Genomic DNA, 21,191 nt, shown 5'->3' with positions numbered 1-21,191 from the left:
TTAATATATTTTTAAAGTGCTGCATGACCACTTTTATTACAGTAAGAGACATCAAGAACTCTAAAAAAAAAAAACAATAAAAAAAAAAAAATCACCCCTTACCTTTTTTCTTCACCATCACTGTTCCCATCAATGTTCAGACACTCAATTACCCGCACTCCTCCTTTGCCCACCATGCCTTTTCCCCAGGTGTGAGCAGAGGTCTCTTGAGGTTCATTGAGGGCCTGCTGAATGAAAAGAGCTGGCCAGGAGGAGAGTGTGGAGGCATGACGCCGCAAGAAATTACGGCAATCCTTTAAATCGTCCTGGATGGCAGCTGAGAGGACAAAAAGAAACTGGAATGAATAAAACAAACACCTGGCAAGGATTTGTGGGTAAAGTACTTTTAAGCACTTACATGATGGTGCAGACTCTTGCTTCTTATCTGCAGAAATTACAAGATATAAATATCAGGAATTTTTGAGGAGTGTAATCTAAAAAAAAAAAAACATTTTAAAATATACACAACAGGCTTCAGAAAGTTACTCACCATACCAGCTGTATGTCTCCAGGAGGTGGTGCAGGAAGCTGTGGCGAACATTAGCGTAAAGGAAATAATAGCTGGAAAGCAAGAAAGAAAGTTCCCCCAGTTGTCCACTTTGAATCTAAACAAAGCCAAACAAAAGCAGTGAGAAGTTAAAATCTTTAAGAAATATCAACTGTAGCTATGATTCCCACAAGATTAGGATTTATACCATATAATTTATTGTGCTTTATCTGCGGTAATTATAATAAATTACTGTAGTGGTTTTTTTTGCTGAATTTTATTTATATTCATGTTGCGCAGCATGAATTAATGATGGAAGATTCCTAACCAGGCTAGAAGGCAGGTGCGTGATAGAGTTGGCTTCACAGTGAAGGAAGGTATTTTGGCCCCGAGGGTCAGCTTGTGTCCACAGATGAGCTGTGGGAAAAACAAACAAAAAACTCACCAATACATTTACAGTGGTTTACACTCAGTGTACTAAAAGCTAATTATGAGTACTTTACCTGCCAGTGTGAGGTGAGCTCTGGTTTTGTCACTTTCTGTGGGGAGAAAAAAGTCCTCAAAGGCTCGCTTCACCTCCGGATTGGTTAAAGCCAGCAGGTCGTCAGTGTTGTGGCAATGAGATGGACCAATCAGACTGCAGGAAAAGATTCAAGGGTAATGCTTATTTAAAACTTCGTAATATGGCTTAAAACTCTAAACACAATCGGATCAAAACCTGAGACAAAAACTTAAAGGGAAGAAAAGGGAAAATAAAGGATATTGTTTATTCTTATTAATATCTGAGTTGTAAAGAAAGAGAATGCAAATAATTACATAATAACAATACAGTATTATCAATTATTAAAGGAAATTCAAGAAACCACACAGACCACTGCCTCTTTTTCCATGAACACAACGTAATATGTCATAAAAATTTAAATAATATGCTTATATGCTCTGGGCTTATACCTTTGTAAACTCTGCACTATGCGGGTGAAGGTTGCCATGGGAATGCGTCCTTTGGGCTCTCTGGACAATTGCAGCACTTCCTGCCATGTGACCCGTCCATCCCGTAAAGACAAATCATTGCATGTGTTCAACACAGAGTATAAATCTCTCTCCTTCAGGCCTGTGGATAAAAAGGAGGAAATGTTGAGGCAGAGTAGGTCACTTTAGTTTACGCTTACTCCTCAAATCAGACTTCTGGTTAGAAGGAGTGTATAAACATTGATTGAGCTATTATACATATAAGATGAGATTTATTAAAGTTATTATTATTAAAAACAACAGCAACACGTTTTTAAATAAGGTTTCATCTTATTTGAAGTCTTTTCCAAAAGTCTGAGGCAACAACTATAAAAGGTACACTGTGTATACAGCCAGGAAAAGATTTGTGTTTCTGTGTGTGGACAGAGCCTGTGAAACAGTTTAAGTGTGGAGTTGACGCAATATTCAAACATAAATAACCTCAAAAAAGAGGTTATTAGGCGACTAATAAGATAGAAAGAGGAAAATGGTGAATTTCAGTGAATGTCCCTGTTTAGTAAGTTACTACTTCATATTTAGATTACAATTAAATTTCCAAAAGTAAAGGTATTTAACTTTGATGAGTGGAGGTAAAAGTTATGGTGTTGTAAAAACATGATGACACGATAGTAATTTGTATTTTACACCGTGTATGTACTCTGCTATTAAAAATATGTATGTTGTTGTCACTGAAGTTCATATCAGTAATGAAGCTGGATAAATAATAAACGATAACTTATGGAGAAGGTGTGGGATTAAACACTTCCTCCCACTCCTATTCTATATCTATCTATTCTTATTCAAGAATAAATGTGCAGTTAACATATGATATTGAGACATCAATCATACCTGTGGTGCTGACAGTGAGTGAAGCCAGGGCCCAGCGGAGTCCCAGCATGCCTCTGTACTGTGAGCAGAGTCTCTGCAGGCTGTACTGCACCAGCTGTCTTAGCGACTGCGGCAAGTCCTGCAGGCTCTCCTTCAGCTAGGACGCAAACACAGAAGCCGCTTTCACACATGAACTCCAGACAATGATGTACAAAGATGCCTTTTCTTAAATATAGGATGCAACTAGTGTGCACATAAGAAGCTACCTCTGCACACAGGAGGTGGCAGGATAAAGGCCAAACAGGTAAACAACAAATTCTCCTGGCAGTTGGTTACTCTAATGGACTACTGGACATCACATGGTATAAGGAACCGGCAAGTTGACAGATATGGAGGCTGACAGTGAAGTCTAAAGTTTAGAGGAAATGTATACCAAGCAAAATAATTCGCACAACAGTTCATTTGCAGTCAAGCAGATCCTGCACTGGTTTATTGTGGAAGAGAGAGCTGAGTGTGAATGTGTCGATTTACTGGTTAAATTACTTTTCTACCCACCTCCATGTTCCTATATGTAAAATTAAATAAATATTCAAGTATTTTAGTAATCTTCCACTAAACACTGTATTAATATTTCAGCATTTCTTTATTACCTTTATTGTAGTTACGTGTTAGATTAAATTTTCACATAAATTAAAATACCAGAGAGAAGGGGGCTAAAGTAGTGAGTTCGAACCTTGTCAAAAGAAGCAAAGTTCCTCAGGTCTTCACAAGCCAGGTGCAGGTAAAGAGGACTGACTGCTCCCTTCTTGGATATTAGTGTCTGGAGCTGGACAAACACACACAAGCATGACATAGTGTAAAGATGGATATAAAAGACAAATTTAACCATCCAGAGAATGTTTTGAATTCAAAGATATCATAAGAAGAACCTGGTTGTTGAAAGCAGAGTCGCTGAGTTTCTTGCCAAATGCATCCAGTTCCTTCTGAACGATCTCCTTTCGGTCTGGCAAGGTAAGCTGCCCCAGCGTAAACAGGAGCGTCCCTTTTTTCTTGGTTAGTGTTTGTAACAGAGCTGCTTTAGATGTGATGCTCACCACCAAACAGACACCCTGTTAAGATCAGGATTATTTCAGATTAACTGCAGTTAAAACTGAAACATAACGAAAGTAAATAAATGGATGAGCAGCCCTGCACATTACACATATAAAGTTTATGTGTTTATAAGTTTATGAAGACAGGGATGAAAAAAATTATGGAGAGTTTTTCGCCTGCACATAAGATTTTGTTTTTGCAGGTCATCAACTTTCAAATATTTTAATGCAAAATAAAAGTTATGCACACCAGAGAATAAAAGGATCTATTTGATTAAGATGGGCTGTATCTGAAATTATAATAAGTAAAATTGCAGCAGGTCCCTTGAAATAAATGTATTTGAGTTGCAAATCTTTGCTATTTTTTTTTTATGTGTGATGTAGCACCTTTTCTCCCCAGGTGACCCGTGGAAGCTGCTGTGGGATCCAATCAGAGCTGACCTGACCTCTGCCATCCTGGACAAGATCTGCCCCATCAACTAGCAGCACCAGAGGTTTGTTCCTCTTTATATTACTTAATGTGGAGTGAAACTCTGACAGCAAATCTCTGAGAAAAGGAAGAAAAAAAATCGGTCATGAAACAGACAGCTGGAAACCACTGTAAGGGAACAGATTACATGACCAAAAAGTTACTTACTTATACGAGTGAGGAAAAGGCAATTCCTCCTCTGTGCCCTTTATCTTTCTCAGCCACTTAACAAGACACCGAAGGAGTTTTTCCACAGAGTGTGCTGATTGGCTGGCGGCTGTAGAGTAAGAGATTACATCGCAGACGAGGTTTTTCTTGGACTTAACTCCAGTCCTGAGGGCCTCAGCTAGAGCAGCCTGTGTGTGGAAACAATAAATATACATTTAGGCCAGAATATATTTGACCATATGAGCTCTGAATACCAGCTCAAAAGCTAATGAAACAAAATAAAAATATCAAGATACAAAGTTCGAGTTGAGGGTCAGGTGTGAAATCTATGGTTTTCGGGGGTTTTATGGTTATTTTTTTAATCGTTTTTATCGTTAACTCAGTTTCCTTGGGTCTTTTCCTGTGTGTTATGAATAAATATTCCTAAAGACTAAGTACGTGAACTCAAACACATTTCTTTTCAGATGAAGATGTTTGGCCTCTTATGAGAATTGGGATTGCCTGGTACAGAGAATGAAACCATTCCTTACCTAAAAGTTTTTGAGCTTGAGTCTTTGAGAAGTGCACAAGATAATAACTGACTGTTGGCTTGTTATGCAACTTGGAGCGGAAACTGCCAATCAATTAATCAATTAGTTACAAGCAAAAATGCCAGAAAATCTACCTTGTTCTAAAACATTCAAAAAGTTCAGGCACCATAATCAATTTTGATGCCTTCATGTTGTGTTTCTTTCATTATGTCCACCTCCTACACATGCAGGTTAAAAGTCTTTCAGAAATTTACCATGAAGACAGTTTTGCCTTCTCCAGGTCCTGCCTCCACCACAATCATCCCTCCTTTGGTCTGGGCCTGCTCCACCAAATCCACAGCGTTAGACAGGAGCTTCGACCTGCCAAAAAACTGCCTCTGCATTGCTTCCTGGTGGACCTCCTGCTCCAACACCTCTGATGCAGCCTCAGCCTCCTCAGCCTCCTGTGAGATGTGTAATTATAAAGTGTTTATTGAGCCGATTAGTAATGTGCAGCATTGCAGAAAATCTAAGAATAAAGATACGGAAGTGGATCATATCAGAAGATTCTACCTCTACAAGCAAAATCAGAGCTTATCAGACTCACGTCGACAAACAGCTTTTTGACAGCCATCCAAAGGTCCTCCAGCACAGCGTTGCCAAAGTCCTCCAAGTTTTTCAGATATGGTTTCCCATCCACAACGCCTCCCCACTCACACGAATAACTATACCACAGAGAAATTTAGTGAAATGTGGTTTCATTTCTAAAAGCTGAATGCTAACTGACTCTTTCAGGACTGAAAAGCAGGAACAAAACAAGTTAATTTTCTTATTAAATTTAATTTAAATATTTAATTTATCCAATAGAGATCCAAACAGAAACCTGGACATTTCCAGGCGACTCTGGAGATGTCCTTATAATTAATTAACATAAACACATCAAACTTATCAGTTATTTATTATGGTCTGTGGGGTGAAACACATAAATAAGTAAAATACAACTGGTGCAACTTGCAGACCTGTTCCCTACCTGCTCATCTTTTAAGGCTTTTAACTTTGGTACAAACATAACATTTAAGACCAAAAAACAAAAGCAGAGAGCATACAGTGAAAGAGCATACTTTTAAACTACTTAGATTATGGCTTTAGTGCTATAAGCATGATTGAGACAACTCACTTTTCAGTGACCTTGACATCACTGGACAAGAGTCTTCCCTTCAGAGAGGCCATTTTATGTGCAGCGTCCGTTGATTCAGGAGCAAAATGTGATCTCCAAGCCACAGGAACTGAACTGAACACCAATAGAAATACTGGATAAAGTAATGTGATGCATTTCTGCTATATTGCTGTTGGACTGCTATACTTAAATCAACCCCCCAAAACAAAAACCCAACATGTATAAAATGTATAAAAACATCAGATTAAAATATTAAACTACATACTTGATGATGTTCGGCTCTCTAAAGTAGCAAAGCATTCGCTGGTGTGCTACGTCGGGATAAAGAGCCTGAAACTGACGGATTTCCATCTCTGTGATGGACAGACCTGCTGGGGCTGAGGCCAGCTGCAAAGAATACATTATTCATCTTTCAGTTCAACTCAGATTTATAACTTAAAACAAAAGTCACCATTAAATTTAGTTTGTACATCTTAACATGCCAGGTATGTGACACATTTATTGTTATGCTTGATGTTTTTGTCTCTAATGTTATATGTTATGCACTACTACAGCACTTTAGGTTTCTTAACCTTCATGTAATCACTAATATGAATAATCACTCATTTCACAAGTTATATAAAGTTATTAAACACCTATCGAAGTAACTATCATCAATGAAGTTAATTACTGTGCTAATTTATCTCCTTGAGCCTGGTTCTGCTTGAGATTTTTTCCCTGTTAAAAGGGAGTTTTTCCCTCCCAGAGTCACTAAGCCTGTCGTTATAGAGGATCAGGTGCTTGTTGGTCCATCCATCCATGCATTCGCTTACGCTCATCCCTTTCAGGGTCAGCTGGAGCTTTTCCCAGCTGTCTTAGGGCAAGAGGCAGGGTACAGAGCTAGTCTGTCGCAGGGCTAACACATAGACAAAGACCTCAATTAACCTAACCCCACTAAGTGCATGTCTTTGGACAGTGGGAGGAAGCCAGAGTACCCAGGGAGAACCCACGCAAACACGGGGAGAACATGCAAACTCCACACAGAAAGACCCTGGACTGATGGTAGAATTGAACTCAGGACCTACTTGCTGTGAGGCAACAGTGCTAACCCCCGTGCCTGTTGGTGTTTCTTTTTAATATTTTAGGGCCTTTACTTTACAATATAAAACACTTTGAGGCAAACTGGTTCTCACAGAGGCTGCCTTTATAATATGCTGCTCTTGGTATCTAAAATGTAACATCTAATTTTATATGTATATAAATATGGCATAAAGTAAGTTGTTAGTAAGATAGTTGGTACCATCCATCCATCCATTCACTTCCGCTTATCCTTTTCAGGGTCGCGGGGGGCGCTGGAGCCTATCCCAGCTGTCATAGGGCGAGAGGCAGGGTACACCCTGGACAGGTCGCCAGTCTGTCGCAGGGCCAACACACAGGGACAGACAACCATTCACACTCACATTCACTCGCACATTCACACCTAGTGGCAATTTGGATTATCCAATTAACCTATCCTAACGGTGGCACGGTGGTTAGCACTGTTGCTGCACCGCAAGAAGGTCCTGAGTTCAATTCCACCATCAGGCCGGGGTCTTTCTGTGTGGAGTTTGCATGTTCTCCCCGTGTTTGCGTGGGTTCCCTCCGGGTACTCCGGCTTCCTCCCACCGTCCAAAGACATGCAGCTTGTGGGGATAGGTAGTTGGTACCATTTTCTACAAATGTTATAATTCATGTAGGCAGAACTCTGGTTGTTTAATGTCTGGAATATAGGATTATAATTCTTGTATTGTTGGACTCAACTGTCATTCCCTTAATTATTACAAAGATTTCTTCTATAAGATCATAACTTAATCCATTTAAGTTTAGTGTCGGTGCGACAGGTTTGGTCAGAATATGTTTCTGTTTGTTCTGTACTTTCCAGTATTTTTCCGGTCACATTTACAGAGCTTTTCCTGTTACGTCTGTTCCATAAGTCTTACCCAGCTGTACTGTGGGAGGTCTGGTAGGTCAGGTTTGGGGGGCACCTGACCGTATCTCTCCCCGAGGATTCCCACCAGCATTTGGCTGCGACACACCTCTGACAGGCATAACTCTGAGGCCCGCTCAGACTCCTCCTCTGTCACACCCCAACGCAGTTCTACCTCTTGCAAGTAGAGGCAGTGTGGTGCAGCGCGCCGGCGTAGCTCTGGGAAGACGCTCCGCACCAAGATGTCGCGTTCAGAGTGCATGTCTCTGAATGTGGAGGAGATGAACACCCGCACACCTTGCCATCTGAGGATGGAGGGAGGAACTACAGTTAAACTAATGAGGAGAAATAGGGGGGGAAAAAAACATCTTAAAATATAAACATACCTTAATTTTGGGCTTGTTGGTATTGAGACCACATTGCTCGTGGTCTGAGAGTGTTGACCCCCCTCTGGTGGAGGAATGTTATATAATTTGTCCAAATGCTCCACGTGATCGAGCAGCCTGGAAGATCCTCTCTCTGCCACAAACCTGGTCAAATAGTGAAAAAAAGAATTAGGGAGGAAATATTTATTGACTTTCTTGATAACTATAAACATTTGTTGTATCCACACAATAATATGCAGCTGGTCATCTTAGCTTAGCAACAACTAGAAACAAAGGAACACTAAAGGCAGGTTCTGTCTATGGGAGGGGCACACTTTCGGTGTGAGCAGCTGCCCCTTCCACTTAATCACTGGACGTTCCAGTGGAAAAACCTTTTTTAAACCTTATATTCTGTCATTACATTATACAATGTAAGGTTTTAAAGCCTTACTTTAAATAAAAATCCTTATAAACTTTGTTAATCTCATCCAAAACTTATAAGGATCCTTTTAAATTGGTTTAACTGCTGAAAACGTGCAGTTTTCACGTCAGGATGAAAATAAAAGTTCATTTAACTTATGCTTCCTCGAGGTGTTTCCAGACGCCTGTGATGTGCTTCCAGAAGCACATTGACAAACATCTTCAACAGTGAGTGCTCAGTACAGGTCCTAGCTGGAGTTTTACGATGTTTCTTCCCATATATTTTGCATCTTTCCACTGTAACTCTAATAATAGTGTTGAGATAATGGCTTAACAGAGTAACCTGCTGCTATTATTATTATTTTTTCAGGACATTAAACAAATGTGATATTACATTTTACTCAAGAGGTTCTTTTTCTCCAGCTTCGTGTTAAGCTAAGCTAACCAGCTGTTGATTCCAGTTTCACACTCAACCAAAAAAAAAAAAATATAGAAGTGGCATCAATGGTTTCATTGTGGCAAGAAAGTAAATGATCATATTGGCTAAAAGATGAATGATGACTAAACATCAAGTAAAATAAACGCTTGTTGTTATCAGTATGATTATAACACCTTACTGTGCCAATGGATGCAACATTTATATCGTTTGTATGAATAATACAAAATTATGCATTTTACCTCAGCACCTGCTCACTGAAGCCTGTCAGCACTACGTGGTTCCTGTCGAGGGTTTCTGAGTTTCCATTACTAAAACCGAACATTGCAAATTATTGCATATTTGAGTTTTATTATCCCAGTGATGACTGTTTTTGCTGTTCCTGACAGAATAGCAAAAATTAAAACAAACAAACAAACAAAAAAACACCATTACCTATCTGAACAAATGTGCACTACAAGGGAACTGCTGTTTATTTCCGTCTTGTAGTTCCTGATGGCAAAGCTGACTTCTGCACTTAGCCAGGACTCAGACAGCACGATGACGTTGCTCACCTGAGGTTTCAAAAGTATTTAAGCGATTTAAGAAAGAAACTTATGTGAATGAACCTGAAAAGCAGGCAGAAAAACAGTACTGTGCCACCTTCTTACAGGAGCTGTAGATACTCATCTGTGCCATGTACAGGCAAGAAAAATCCTGCAACTGTAAAGCTCATGACCCATCAAGGCAATGAAAACAGTAACTTAAGTCTATTATTAAAGCTGCTGTTTGTGAGTGAAAGGTGAGAAGTTAACAGTAAGGATACAGCAGGATTATTTAAAAACGAATCATATTAAATATTTTTGTTATAAAAATAAAAAACGATATGGCAGAGAGTACAAAAATACAGTTCAGAGAGATGTTAGAGAAAGCGTGAAACAGAAAACTGAAAGTGTAGGTGAAAACAACTCCTGTGTTACACCTCTGCAGGCAAACGCATCATCACAAACTACACATGAAAAATAAACTAACCTTTTTGCTCTTTAATATTCTGTCAAAGTAAGCAGAGTCACATTCTTCAGAGTTGTTTTCATAAATGTTCTGCAAAAGAAAACAAACTTTATAGCAGTTTGCACAGTTGTCCTCTATCAACAAATATAAGTATAGTTTACCATGCTTGGTTTAAGAACAATAATAATAGCAATAATCTTCATTACTCAAATCAAAAACAAATAAAGAATAAGATGCTAAAACAGAATTTGGACCTTTATTTGCTTGAGCACACTTCTGACATTTTCCAACAGGACATCAGACTTCAGCTTTGCTTCTTCCCACTGATTGGAATAAGTTATGCACAACTCACAATCCTCTGTACTGCTGGAGATCATCAGAGCGAGCAAAACTGCAACCTCCATCTTCTGTCAAGATACATGATAAATAAATGGGTGGAGAGGTTAACAGGTTTGGTCATTTTAATATGCCAAACTTTTTCCAGACACAAAAAAAAATAAAAATAAAAATACAGGGAGTTACACTTGGAGTGAGTTTGTCAGGATCCTCGATATTCGTCTTCCTGCGTTTCGGTTTTGGGTTTTCTGCCTCTTTTTCTTCATTTTCTTGTTCCTCTGGGTCAGGAGGCAGGCAGAAGTCCAGTTTCTGGATCGCAGACTGATCGTAATAGATGCCCGGAGAGAGCAGGATGAGTGTCCGTCCAGGGAGCGGAGGCACGTTTTGACGACAGGAGATCTGAACGGCAGTCTCCAGAGCTTTACGGTAACGGTCCAACAGTGCAACAGTGTAGTTCCTCTGACTGCACACATACAGAAAACTTTAGTCTTACACTCTGTGCAGATTGATTCTTTTTCTCACTACCAAATACATTTTAATCTGAACAGATCTGCAACATAAAACATTTTCAATCTCATTATAAGCAGTTTTGTGGCAGTATATAATTACATTTTCTTCATGTGATGCTTTTGTAACCTGTGCATCACTGCAAAAGCAAATTATATATAGAAAACATCCAAACAATGCAGTGTAAAGATTAGCAAACCAGGAATGTTTTTGTTTTTGTTTGTTTTTTCCAAAAATTAACTAAAGCTAAAAGGAAACGTAATTATCACCAACTCACAAATAACATTCACATACTTGGCTTTTATGAGCTGGGCCTTCTTCATTCTATACATTCGAGAGATAAACGGCACCCTGAGTGTCAGCCTGATCCTGCTCTTTTTAGTAGTTTCCCACGTCAGCCGCTGTAAGCGCTGGCTTTTGGGAATCTTCTTCAGGATGTCCATCAGGATCTTGTTGGCAGAGGGTAGTTGTTGCTGTGCTGCAGAGGCTAAAAGAAAAAAAAGATTGAAAGAAGTGTTATGTGTGTTTTTTTGTTTTTCACCTCATCTATGGAGGGTTAGGTTTTGTGTCATTTTGCTGACATATTTTAGTTTAAAACTGGTCACATAAACTTAGCAGAAAAAGTATGAAAATTTGTGTGTGGTCGATTAATTCTTAGTTGCAACAATGCTCTTAGCAATAAATCTTAAACTGTTGGAAAGCCTGTTTATTTCACATTAAATGGTCCTATTTTTGTAATGAAAATGTATTTGTGGGTTGAGCAGAAGAGTTGAGTAACCTCCCAAAATTTCTCTGCTAATCACAAACAGCTTATTCTGCTATTGACTCTTGCTTGGTGTAGTTTATTGGATTGGATGCCTGAAGTTGATTCAGATTGTAAACTCATTGCTTACAGTCTACATGTTGCAGACACCAGTACAATTGGGCCTAACAGTAAAGGGCAGACATGACAGCCCTCTCAGACTAGAGACTGGCTGTTCCCAATTGGCCCCAAGACTGTAGAAGACTGCCTACAGTTCCTAGTGCTGCCAGGATGAGGAAACTGTCTTCCTGTGTTATTGTCTTCTTGGGATGCCCTCTTCATGGCCCATCTCTGACATCCACCGTTGAAACTTGGCCTTCAATTTGGAGATGGTACTAGGGCTCACTTCAAATAATGCTGCAATTTGGTTTTGGGGAGTAAAAGCTGGAAGTTGCCCTATAGCACAGGCCCTAACCAGATCAGAACTATATGAATTCAGCAATTGCAATTCCATTGTCAATATCAATTATCAATTTGATTTATTAGTGATTTTCATCGGCTCTGCTTTGACAGCCAACACCATCTCTAAGCAGCATGTCAAAGACATTGCATTTTTGCAAATAAATTGCATGCTCTGCGGTCAAATGTTTGTGAATGTTGGAGGTATTTGCTGTCTTTGTTGTAAATGGTGTTGTGATCATTATTTAAAAATGTAATGTATTACACATATCATACAGAACACTTTTCATAAAGGTAATGCAGTGTGTTACCTTCTCCTGTGAGCAATTAAGTAATTCATTATACTACTCGTTCTGTTACTTTGACAGTGCAACTTTCATGCTGAAACGCACTGACACATAATAACCAGTTAATAGCATAAACCTTAGCCTAGAGCCCCACATACAAACACAAATCCCTATCCTAATAATGACACACATATGATTTTCCCTCAGTATTTAAATATGAACACAAAGCAATGATGAAAACCAGCAGAGATGACCACAGTAATTCTACTGTAGAAACAAAAACCAATAGAAAAGGAGGCTGAAGCCTTACGGCTCATCAGTGAACCTGTTGAAGTTCAGGGTCAGGCTGCTGGGTCTGTGTTGACATTCACTCAGCTTTAACATCACTGTGGGTTCTTGAATAGCTTAGTGTAAGCATGCTGTCAGCGCAAGTGCTTGAAATAAGTTGAGGTTCTGTTAGCAGCATAATGCAATTGTTTCTGTCCTGGACGCAGTTTCCACTTCGTGCTCTCATCCTTTTGTGCAATAAAAATAAAAGCAAGGTCCATATCTATGCTGCAGACTGCGCCAATCTTTTCCTTCTTAGACACATGAACTGAAATCAGCTGATACTAGGGGAATTGATAGGCAAGCAGACTAACAGTTCCAAGAAATTGGACGACTAGGAACCGGTTCTTTACAAGAGTTGGTTCTTGATTCCCATCCCTAATATAAGGTGCCAATTAATCACCTGATTGTCAGAGTCAATAGCAGTCAATTGGCAAAAAAAAAAAAAAAAAAAAAAAATATATATATATATATATATATATATATATATATATATATATCCCAAATATCCCAGCTGTGACTGTAGGGTACCCCGCCTCCCCAATTCACATTACACCCAATATTTGGTCCAAATTATACATTCCAATGAATCATCTAAATTTAAATAGCCTAATACTAATTTAATAATGAATATGGAAGTTTTTTTGCACTATAGTGCATCTCACCAATAGCGTAGAGCTCCATGATGACTTTGTAGGCAGCAAGGAATCTAAAAGGAAACTGTCGGCTCTGAACAACTGCTTTCTGTAAACAAATTACAAATAGTTACAGAGAACCTGATGAGCTAATTTCAACAGCAAAACAATTTCACTCATCTTTTACTCGCTTTTAATATATTTTAAAATAAAGATTTATAGTGTGTTTCACCTCATTGGTCAGTCTGCTGAGGATCTTGTTATGATGAGCCTCACTGATGCCCTTAGTAATCATGTTCCTCAGATTTCTCAGCATGGCCATGAATGGAAGAGACTTGGTGTCTGCGAAGGGGAGACATTATCTGTCTGTCTGTGTGTGTAATCATGTTTATCTTTGAGTATTTGCAGGTTATGTATACACGCATGCTCTGTCTACTTTAAAGTCTGCTGTACTAAATATTAAATAACTAATTTAAACATAAAATTCATTGATGTGTTGTAAAGAATGATTGAGGGCTTTTAACTTGAGGGAATGAACCTCTGAAACACACTGAACACACAGAGGGAAAGATGATGCATTTTTTTCCTGTCATCATGTGCTTGGTAAAGTGATTCAGTGGTTGCACTGCTGTGGTCAACAAGCCCGTGCACGTTGTTCAGTTCAATAGAACGCCTAAGCTTTTTGTTTTTCAGACCTATGAGCTTCTCCCAGGTGGCGGCCTTGTTGCCCTCCATACTGAGCAGCCGTTCCCATGTCTGCGGCTCCTTAAGTTTCATTCGCTGCCCAGCTCTCTCCCTGTCCCACACGCCTTTCATTCCACTGTGTGTGAATGCCTTCACATCAGCTGGATACCTGATAACAACAAAAAACACTGCATTTTTATATGCACCTGATTTCTACCTTAATTTCTCTAAAGAATAAATATCAAAGAGGGTCAAAACAGGAACTGCAACAAAAATGTGCTGCATTTTACAAAGAATTGAGTACAAATTCATTTCTCTGAGACATACCGGCTATCTTATAAATTAGAAAGGATAATGCACCTCTAGTGCAAAAAAAATGAAAACACTGCATACATTTATATTTTTAGCAAGACTTTAACTTCCTATCTCCAGCATTTATAGCCAGTACAGAAAGATTTTAATAAATGGTTCTTGAACAGATATGGTGACAAGCATCTGTAAACATACAACTAAACAGATACAAGGTGTCAATCACCAGAAAAAAATTAGGACTTGTGGACGAAGCATAATTAAACAGCATGAGAATTACATGTTTTTTTTTTGTTTGTTTTTTTATGTGCTTATGCAACGTAAAAGGAAACAAACTCTGAAGCACAATTCTGCAGGTCTTACTTTTTTCCCAGGATGGCCATAACGTGTTCAGCCGGTTCTTTGATGTGAAGCCTCTTAATCATCTTCTTTATGCTGAACTCGCTCTGCTTCTTATCCACCACCTTTAACCGCAACTGCATCCAATCACAGACACAAATAAAGCAGCCATAGCTGACGTTTAAACAAAAGTAGAAACGGCTCTTCAAGAGAACAAAAGCAGCAACAAAAATGATGAATGAGTCATTCATTTTTTCAGTTGTTTAGCAGGAACTTTTTCAACTCAATCTGCACTAAATGATCTCACAACCTTGTCCTTTCTTTTTATATGAACCATTTTAGCACTTTTCCCTTTAGGTCAGAAAAGAGTTTGCTTAATCTATGAGATCCATTGCGTTTATGATTAAGCCCATTGCACAGAAGCTTGCAGCAGGAGGTGCACATCCAACCATGCTCAGTAAAGACGTGTAGAAAATTGACATAAACAGCAAAATATAATTATTTACATGACAAAACTAAGCACATTTTATTTTAGTTTTCACAAATACAGTATTGATAATTCTGATAGCAGTCAGGTGACTCTTCCCCTGCTGCTGGCTTCACTCATAAAATCATAAAGGTGCACACTACTGGAAGGCCAGAAGCTGCAGTTTCTTAGTAGTTAGGAGATTTTCATGATATGAACAACTCATACTCTCTATGAAACAAGTTGTTTTAGCTCTTCTCATTTTAAGTCAACTTTTTCCTGATTGGTCGTCTGTCAAAAACTGGTTTGAACAGCAGGTGTGTGGAGCTTTTGTGCTCAAGGCAAAAGGCGGGACAACTGCGTGCTAGCAAAGTATGCCTATTACAGTAGTTGGTGACATGAATCATTGTGTGATGCTCAAGATGATTTTCACTTTAAAATAACTCCTTGGAAATTCGAAAGAGTTACGGCCCACCGTGGTGTTCCTCTCACTGGATTGTGTTTGGGGGGTTTGGTTGAAGCATGACTCATAAGAATGGATAATTGTTTGGTTTAGGAAGGAAGAGTGAGCCACTGGCACAGGAGAGACAGAAATATGGATTAAGTAACTTTTCCCTTGTGCTAGTTTATTTTCTAGTGAATGAATGAATCTGTATTTTGTTTTAATTAATTGTTTTATACACACAAAACTCCGTATACATATTTCTATATACACAGTTACTCTTGAAAAAGCAGGATGTTGTCTCCTCAAAAGTGTAGCCTTTTCTGCTAGTCACTGAAACACAAGCACTATGACTTAAATATAAAACATTAAGAGAAAATAAAGTTCTGGGCCTCACTAATTAGTAAAGCCTGGTTATATCCTTGTATATATGACAGGAAATAAGAACCAGCATAATAGGTCTATTTTAAGAAAGTACTTCATTAAACAGTAACTAAAAAAAATAGAAAGACAGAAAGGAACTGAAAGTAAGCGCCTTATTTAGTGACACAACAGTAAAGTGTATTGACTTACAAAGTTCTTCAGAATTGATGTATTTGATCTGATCAAGTCCGCCCACTCCTTCATCTGTTTATCGGTTGGCTTCTGGAAGTCACAGATGCCATAATAAGTATGGTCAGATACAGATATTTAAAGCATGTATGTATAAGAAGTGAATTTAGAGTCAGCTGCACAAACACAGAAACCACAAGCAGTTTTTTCTGGTTGAGTCAGTGAGGCAGAACTCAGTAAAAACAATAAAAGCAAAGTGTTCATCTCTAGTACTAAAGTTTTTTCCCCACTAAAGAGGTGGTGAAATTAGTATTACTTGGTTAGGCCTTAATTTCCACATTGAGACCTTAAAAGTTTAGGAGAGAACATAATCAGTGAATGTGTACCTTTGCTTTGCGCTTGTTGCGGTTGTGCTTACAGCGGTGCTTGCGTGTGTTGTATTTGGCCAGCTGATACTCGCTGAACTGCTTGAACTTGTCAGCCATTGCCTTCTTCAGGCACATCGGCAGAGAGCGGCTGAAGCACTGGAAACATCAGATTGTAGTGTGAAGACAGACTTGGTACATCCAGATCGTCCAGACCATACAACAGATAATCATTATGACTTACTGTACTGTAGATTCTGACTATTTCCAGCCAATCAGACGGCAGCTGTACAGCAGCACAGAAGTATCTGCGGACATGTGGCTTGGTGGGCGGCAGGTTGGCAGCCAGAGCCAATAGGAAGTTCGCAGTGATCCGAATATTTAGCTTCTGTCGAGTGTAAAGTGCCACCTAGATTGGAGCAGACAGACCATATAATATATGATATACATGATTATGGCCCTGCTGTGTACCATTCATTAGCTGTGCTTACTCTCATGACGCACCACTTTAAATTGGTTATTTGAGAATACCTGATGTGTGTGCATCAGGGCTGAAAAATTAAGCAAACACCAAAGTGGAAAAACCACCCAAAACTGCAGTTCCCTCAATGAGCCCTTCAGCCTGGCTCCAGAAGCAATTCACTCTCACTAAAAATGCTCAACTATTAGCATTAAAAAGTAGGTTCTGGTCTCTATGAGTAATTTCCTTCTTCATAACAACTCTAAGAGGGATGATATTTTTTGTTGCTGTTGTTTTATAACTCGCTCGCTTTGATAGAGTTAGGGACGTGGCTAATTTAATCGATGGCAGCTAAAACTGATTGTGCTATCCCTCACCTCTGATATGAGTGATTAAACTGGATTTTCTACTGTTTTTACCCTGTTGGACCCTTTGGGAAATTTTTTATGGCTTATCTGATTAAAACACAACATGTGTTCAGTGGGTTCATAGTTCATCTTGAAGATATATTGGTAAGACTTACAGTTAGGTATGCAAACATAGACAGCTATAGCTGACTGCCATCTTCTAAGTCTTATCTCTGCTAACTTAAACCACTGAACTGGACTGCTCTACCATGTTTTGCTGCTGGAACTTTGAGCATTGTTAATCACATTATCCCACTAATAATAAGGCTTGTTCAGCAAAGCTGAAAGGAGAAGTGGTGGTCAAGGTAGATGAGTTTAAATACCTGACTTTAACCATCCAAAGCAATGTACAGTGCACAAGAGAGGTGAAGAAGAGAGTGCAGGCAGTGTGGAGTAGGTGGAGAGATGAGTGTTAGGAGTCGTTTGTATCAATAGGATAGCAGCAAGAGTTAAAGGTAAGATTTATAAGATGGCAGTGAGACCCACTATGATGTATGGTTTGGAGTCTGTGGCACTGACAAAAAGACAGGAGGAGTGACCGGGATGGACAGGATTAGAGATGAGTATATCAGCTGAGCTGAGCAATTTGGATACAAAGTTAGAGAAGCAAAGCTGAGATAGTCTGGATGTGAAGAAGAGGGATAGCAGATACAGTGTACCAAGGATGTGCAATAAGCAGCTGCCGTAAGATTTGTGAATGACGTGAAGCAGGACATGCAGGACATGGGCTGGTGTGACTGAGGGGGATGCTAGAGACAGGGTGAGATGGAGGCAGATGATCTGGTGTAGGAGGAGGATATTTCTTTTTCAGTTTTGATCAGTGTGATTTTAGCATCTGAATGCTAACAGTACAGTCTTATCTGTACAGTTTTTGGATGCAGCTTGCAAACCAGGTTGTTACCTTTAGTTGGTAACTCAATGCTCTATCCTGTTGTCCAAATGGGATCATTTCTGGCTCTAAATAGTTAGCATGAGTACAGTGAAATAGTCTATGAAAATATTCTGAACATCCAAGAAAGTAAAGCTCTTGTTACATGTTGGGCACACCTTAATGCAAACTGACAATTTGCATGTTGGAAGCTGTGCGACCTTGTGATAAACCATGTTATTTTTTATCCTGGGTTGAACTAAAGACATTTGTAAATTCAACCAACAATACAGGCTTGTGGGAATTAAGTCTGGAAAGTCTTTGCAGATCTCCTCATGACCTACATGAGGAGACTGTAAAAGAGTTAGCTAATTTGCATGTAGCTAGTAATGCACTCCATTATAACAACACATTTGTGCAGGCAATATTATCCTGAAACAGAGCAATAATTTAATATTGTCTGTGATATATACAGTCATAGTAGATTTATCCCGTTGTCACATGGTGTTGAGTGTTTATGTTTTGTGTTTTTTAATTTGCTTTTCTACCATATTGACATGATAATGAAGTCCTGGTGGAGTTAAAATATTAAAAATTTAGTTCTCATGCATACCTTCAGAAGAAACTGTGGGTCATAGGCAGAAATATCCTTTGCCAGGTTTGTGATTCTGGTCCAAACACTGTCCTCTGAGTCCCAGTCCTTCTGGCCTGGAGCTGTGCTCTCATTGACCAGAGAGCAACACACAATGTTCAAGAGGAAATACTGAAGGACAGACAAAATCAAGGAGTCACTTTAATCAGCACCCAGGAGTTCAATTAGGGAGCACCGGTCTACAGAAATATAAACTTGGCGACACCAACACAAATAAATTATTCTCTATAACCTTTTTGTCTTTCAGCTCCTCTTCGGCCTTCTCGTTTCCTCTTTCGACCTCTCCAAATTCCTCCTGTCTGACAACCTCAGTTTGTTCAAGTTCTTGTCCCATCAACTCTGTTTCCAGTACAGGCAAGTCCATAGTTTTCTCAGCATCAATTTCTTCAGCCTCATTATCTTCATCCTCAGAAATCTGCTTGTGCAGAACAAATTAAATTAAAAATGACATACAACAAAAGTTTTAATAAAAGTTGATGTGTTATGATTTTATGTTTAAAGAGGAATGAGGAATATTTCATGTACCACACTTGTTTCTTCAAAACTGAAAGGCATCACTTCAGATATCTCATATCTATCATCTGGATCCCATCCATCATCCCTTTTCTCTTCTTTACTCATGAGATCATGGTGGAAGAATGAAGGAGTTTGAGCAAAGTTAGTGAGTAGAGCACCACTGGCCAGGGATGTGGGGAGCAAAGAGTCATTAGGGACTGAGGAGGTCAAGGAAAAAGAATGATGAGATAAGTTACTGTCTAGGAGCTTGTTCTGGGTGCTTAGGAGGGGAGAAGTGAAGGAGGCTGCAAAGGAAGAGGTGGAGAGAAGGGAGGATGAGGTGGAAGATAGTTTGGAGGGTTGGAGAGAGGAGCAAGAGGAAGGTTGTGCTGCAAAATCTTTGAGTGGGGAGGAAAGCTGGGGCATTATTGTGGAGGTTTGAGCTAAGAACTTATTCTCCAGACTTGGGGGAGAATAATTTGAAGTCAAACTTCTCCCACATGTTGCCTGCTGCTGCTTCTGCACTCCTGGGGCCAGGCTTGCTGACTGCAAAGTCAGAGCACTCATCTGCAGAAAAAGAGAGATCAGAATGTCAAAAAGCCACTCCTCTCCTCTCAGTCACAAGCCATATAATCCTAGAGAGCACAGAGTATTGAGTGGCAGGATTCCTTCTACTGTTTGAACAAGCACTGTTTTATTGTATCTAAGGGCGTGAACCATATTACAGGAACAAAGTCTGAAAACATGATGCCCAACAGACTGTAGATAGTGTCATTGGGAAACATACAGAATAATGCATGGATAACATGCAGAAATGCGAACAAATATAAATATGTCAAATATAAATCCAAATATAAAGGGGCCTTGAAGCAGACCGCAAACGCAGCTCGAAACTAAAGTAAAACTTGCTAAACTGACACATAATTGGGACTACGACGTTTAAACTTGGTGCGGTGCTCTCCAGGGTTTGTTTTGGATTAAAAAACAAAAAAACAAAAACAACAACTCATGTTATGTAATCGATTTGACAATTATCCATGTGTAAACAACAAGAATAAGGGCAGTAAAATTACCCACCAAAGTCAGAAATAAAACAAACACTGATATAAGTTATACGGAAAGAACATTAGCTGCAATGAATGAACTGTCAAATGCAAACACAGCACAACATTTTCAGCTGAATTCAATATGGGAGCAAATGTTTCGTTCTTTGCAGTGACTCAAGTTTTCATAGGCGTGGTTAGCTACAAGGACGATTGCTAGACACAGGAAACTCACCGCAAAACCCACAATTTCAACTCCGTGGGTAGAGAGTTTGATATACAACGTTTCCGTCAGACGTTATTTTCTGTTTCGAAGCCCCTTCAAGTCAAGAGTATCCACTGATTTCCTGTAAACGGCTGTCATACAAACACCTGTCCTGTCAGCCGGCTATCAAAAGACCAGTGATTGGTCAGAATACTGTGTTCGTAATACGAGTTTTTTTTTTTTTTATTACCGTAATACCGGACATATGTGTGTCGACCAGAAAAGAACAACTGTCACGCGCAATAAGTTCAGATATATTTATTTGAAAAAGATAACAATCTTAGATAAACAAATAACACCATAAAACATATCTAAGCTGTTTAATGTTCAAAAAATAATAAAGTTATTATGGATGATGAAGTTACCGTAAATGCCGGACTGAGGCGCAAAGAGGAAACGCAAACGCTCTATTTCCGCTGCAGCAGCCAGAACGGGTACATCAAAAGAGAAAGGAAAATGTGGATAGTGAGGACGAACTGAGGCCGGAGGAGACACGTCGAACTTCAACTACTCCTTTCACAAGGCCACGTTACTGGGCAGTTGGGATAATTTAAACTGTCCATCCGAGTATTTTACCATATTACGGGTCGTTTCGAAGTTAATCCGTCCACCTCGTTCT

The 21,191-nt window shown here is 39.3% G+C and overlaps 1 protein-coding gene across 3 annotated transcripts in view; it reads right to left on the bottom strand.

Annotated features, from left to right (window-relative positions):
* The window catches only part of tep1 (telomerase-associated protein 1), a 36,900-nt gene extending 15,851 nt beyond the window's left edge, over nucleotides 1-21,049 (bottom strand). For 2 of the 3 annotated variants that reach the window (XM_085139312.1, XM_085139313.1), the window contains exons 1-34: nucleotides 20,543-20,743; nucleotides 19,295-19,831; nucleotides 19,002-19,184; nucleotides 18,731-18,880; nucleotides 16,627-16,791; nucleotides 16,404-16,541; nucleotides 16,039-16,110; nucleotides 14,582-14,694; nucleotides 13,921-14,078; nucleotides 13,458-13,567; nucleotides 13,256-13,334; nucleotides 11,070-11,262; nucleotides 10,455-10,731; nucleotides 10,187-10,339; nucleotides 9,954-10,022; nucleotides 9,378-9,496; nucleotides 9,185-9,253; nucleotides 8,108-8,251; nucleotides 7,735-8,026; nucleotides 6,042-6,163; nucleotides 5,777-5,890; nucleotides 5,207-5,324; nucleotides 4,875-5,063; nucleotides 4,091-4,278; nucleotides 3,841-4,000; nucleotides 3,292-3,471; nucleotides 3,096-3,188; nucleotides 2,384-2,519; nucleotides 1,478-1,637; nucleotides 1,030-1,163; nucleotides 855-943; nucleotides 530-644; nucleotides 398-424; nucleotides 103-316 (exon numbers count right to left, since the gene is read on the bottom strand). In XM_085139312.1, the coding sequence (XP_084995438.1) occupies nucleotides 103-316; nucleotides 398-424; nucleotides 530-644; nucleotides 855-943; nucleotides 1,030-1,163; nucleotides 1,478-1,637; nucleotides 2,384-2,519; nucleotides 3,096-3,188; nucleotides 3,292-3,471; nucleotides 3,841-4,000; nucleotides 4,091-4,278; nucleotides 4,875-5,063; nucleotides 5,207-5,324; nucleotides 5,777-5,890; nucleotides 6,042-6,163; nucleotides 7,735-8,026; nucleotides 8,108-8,251; nucleotides 9,185-9,253; nucleotides 9,378-9,496; nucleotides 9,954-10,022; nucleotides 10,187-10,339; nucleotides 10,455-10,731; nucleotides 11,070-11,262; nucleotides 13,256-13,334; nucleotides 13,458-13,567; nucleotides 13,921-14,078; nucleotides 14,582-14,694; nucleotides 16,039-16,110; nucleotides 16,404-16,541; nucleotides 16,627-16,791; nucleotides 18,731-18,880; nucleotides 19,002-19,184; nucleotides 19,295-19,831 (5,060 nt within the window). In that variant the 5' untranslated portion in view covers nucleotides 20,543-20,743. Of the gene's footprint in view, nucleotides 1-102; nucleotides 317-397; nucleotides 425-529; nucleotides 645-854; nucleotides 944-1,029; nucleotides 1,164-1,477; nucleotides 1,638-2,383; nucleotides 2,520-3,095; nucleotides 3,189-3,291; nucleotides 3,472-3,840; nucleotides 4,001-4,090; nucleotides 4,279-4,874; nucleotides 5,064-5,206; nucleotides 5,325-5,776; nucleotides 5,891-6,041; nucleotides 6,164-7,734; nucleotides 8,027-8,107; nucleotides 8,252-9,184; nucleotides 9,254-9,377; nucleotides 9,497-9,953; nucleotides 10,023-10,186; nucleotides 10,340-10,454; nucleotides 10,732-11,069; nucleotides 11,263-13,255; nucleotides 13,335-13,457; nucleotides 13,568-13,920; nucleotides 14,079-14,581; nucleotides 14,695-16,038; nucleotides 16,111-16,403; nucleotides 16,542-16,626; nucleotides 16,792-18,730; nucleotides 18,881-19,001; nucleotides 19,185-19,294; nucleotides 19,832-20,542; nucleotides 20,744-20,937 lie in introns of those variants that run through there. The other variant, XM_085139314.1, reaches the window with a different exon arrangement.
* Between the last annotated feature and the right edge of the window lie 142 nt (nucleotides 21,050-21,191).

Source organism: Neolamprologus multifasciatus, chromosome 18, assembly GCF_963576455.1.
Source record: "Neolamprologus multifasciatus chromosome 18, fNeoMul1.2, whole genome shotgun sequence".
Taxonomy (NCBI): domain Eukaryota; kingdom Metazoa; phylum Chordata; class Actinopteri; order Cichliformes; family Cichlidae; genus Neolamprologus; species Neolamprologus multifasciatus.
The sequence above is the reverse complement of the archived record's forward strand: the minus strand, read 5'-3'. Positions and strand labels throughout refer to the sequence as shown.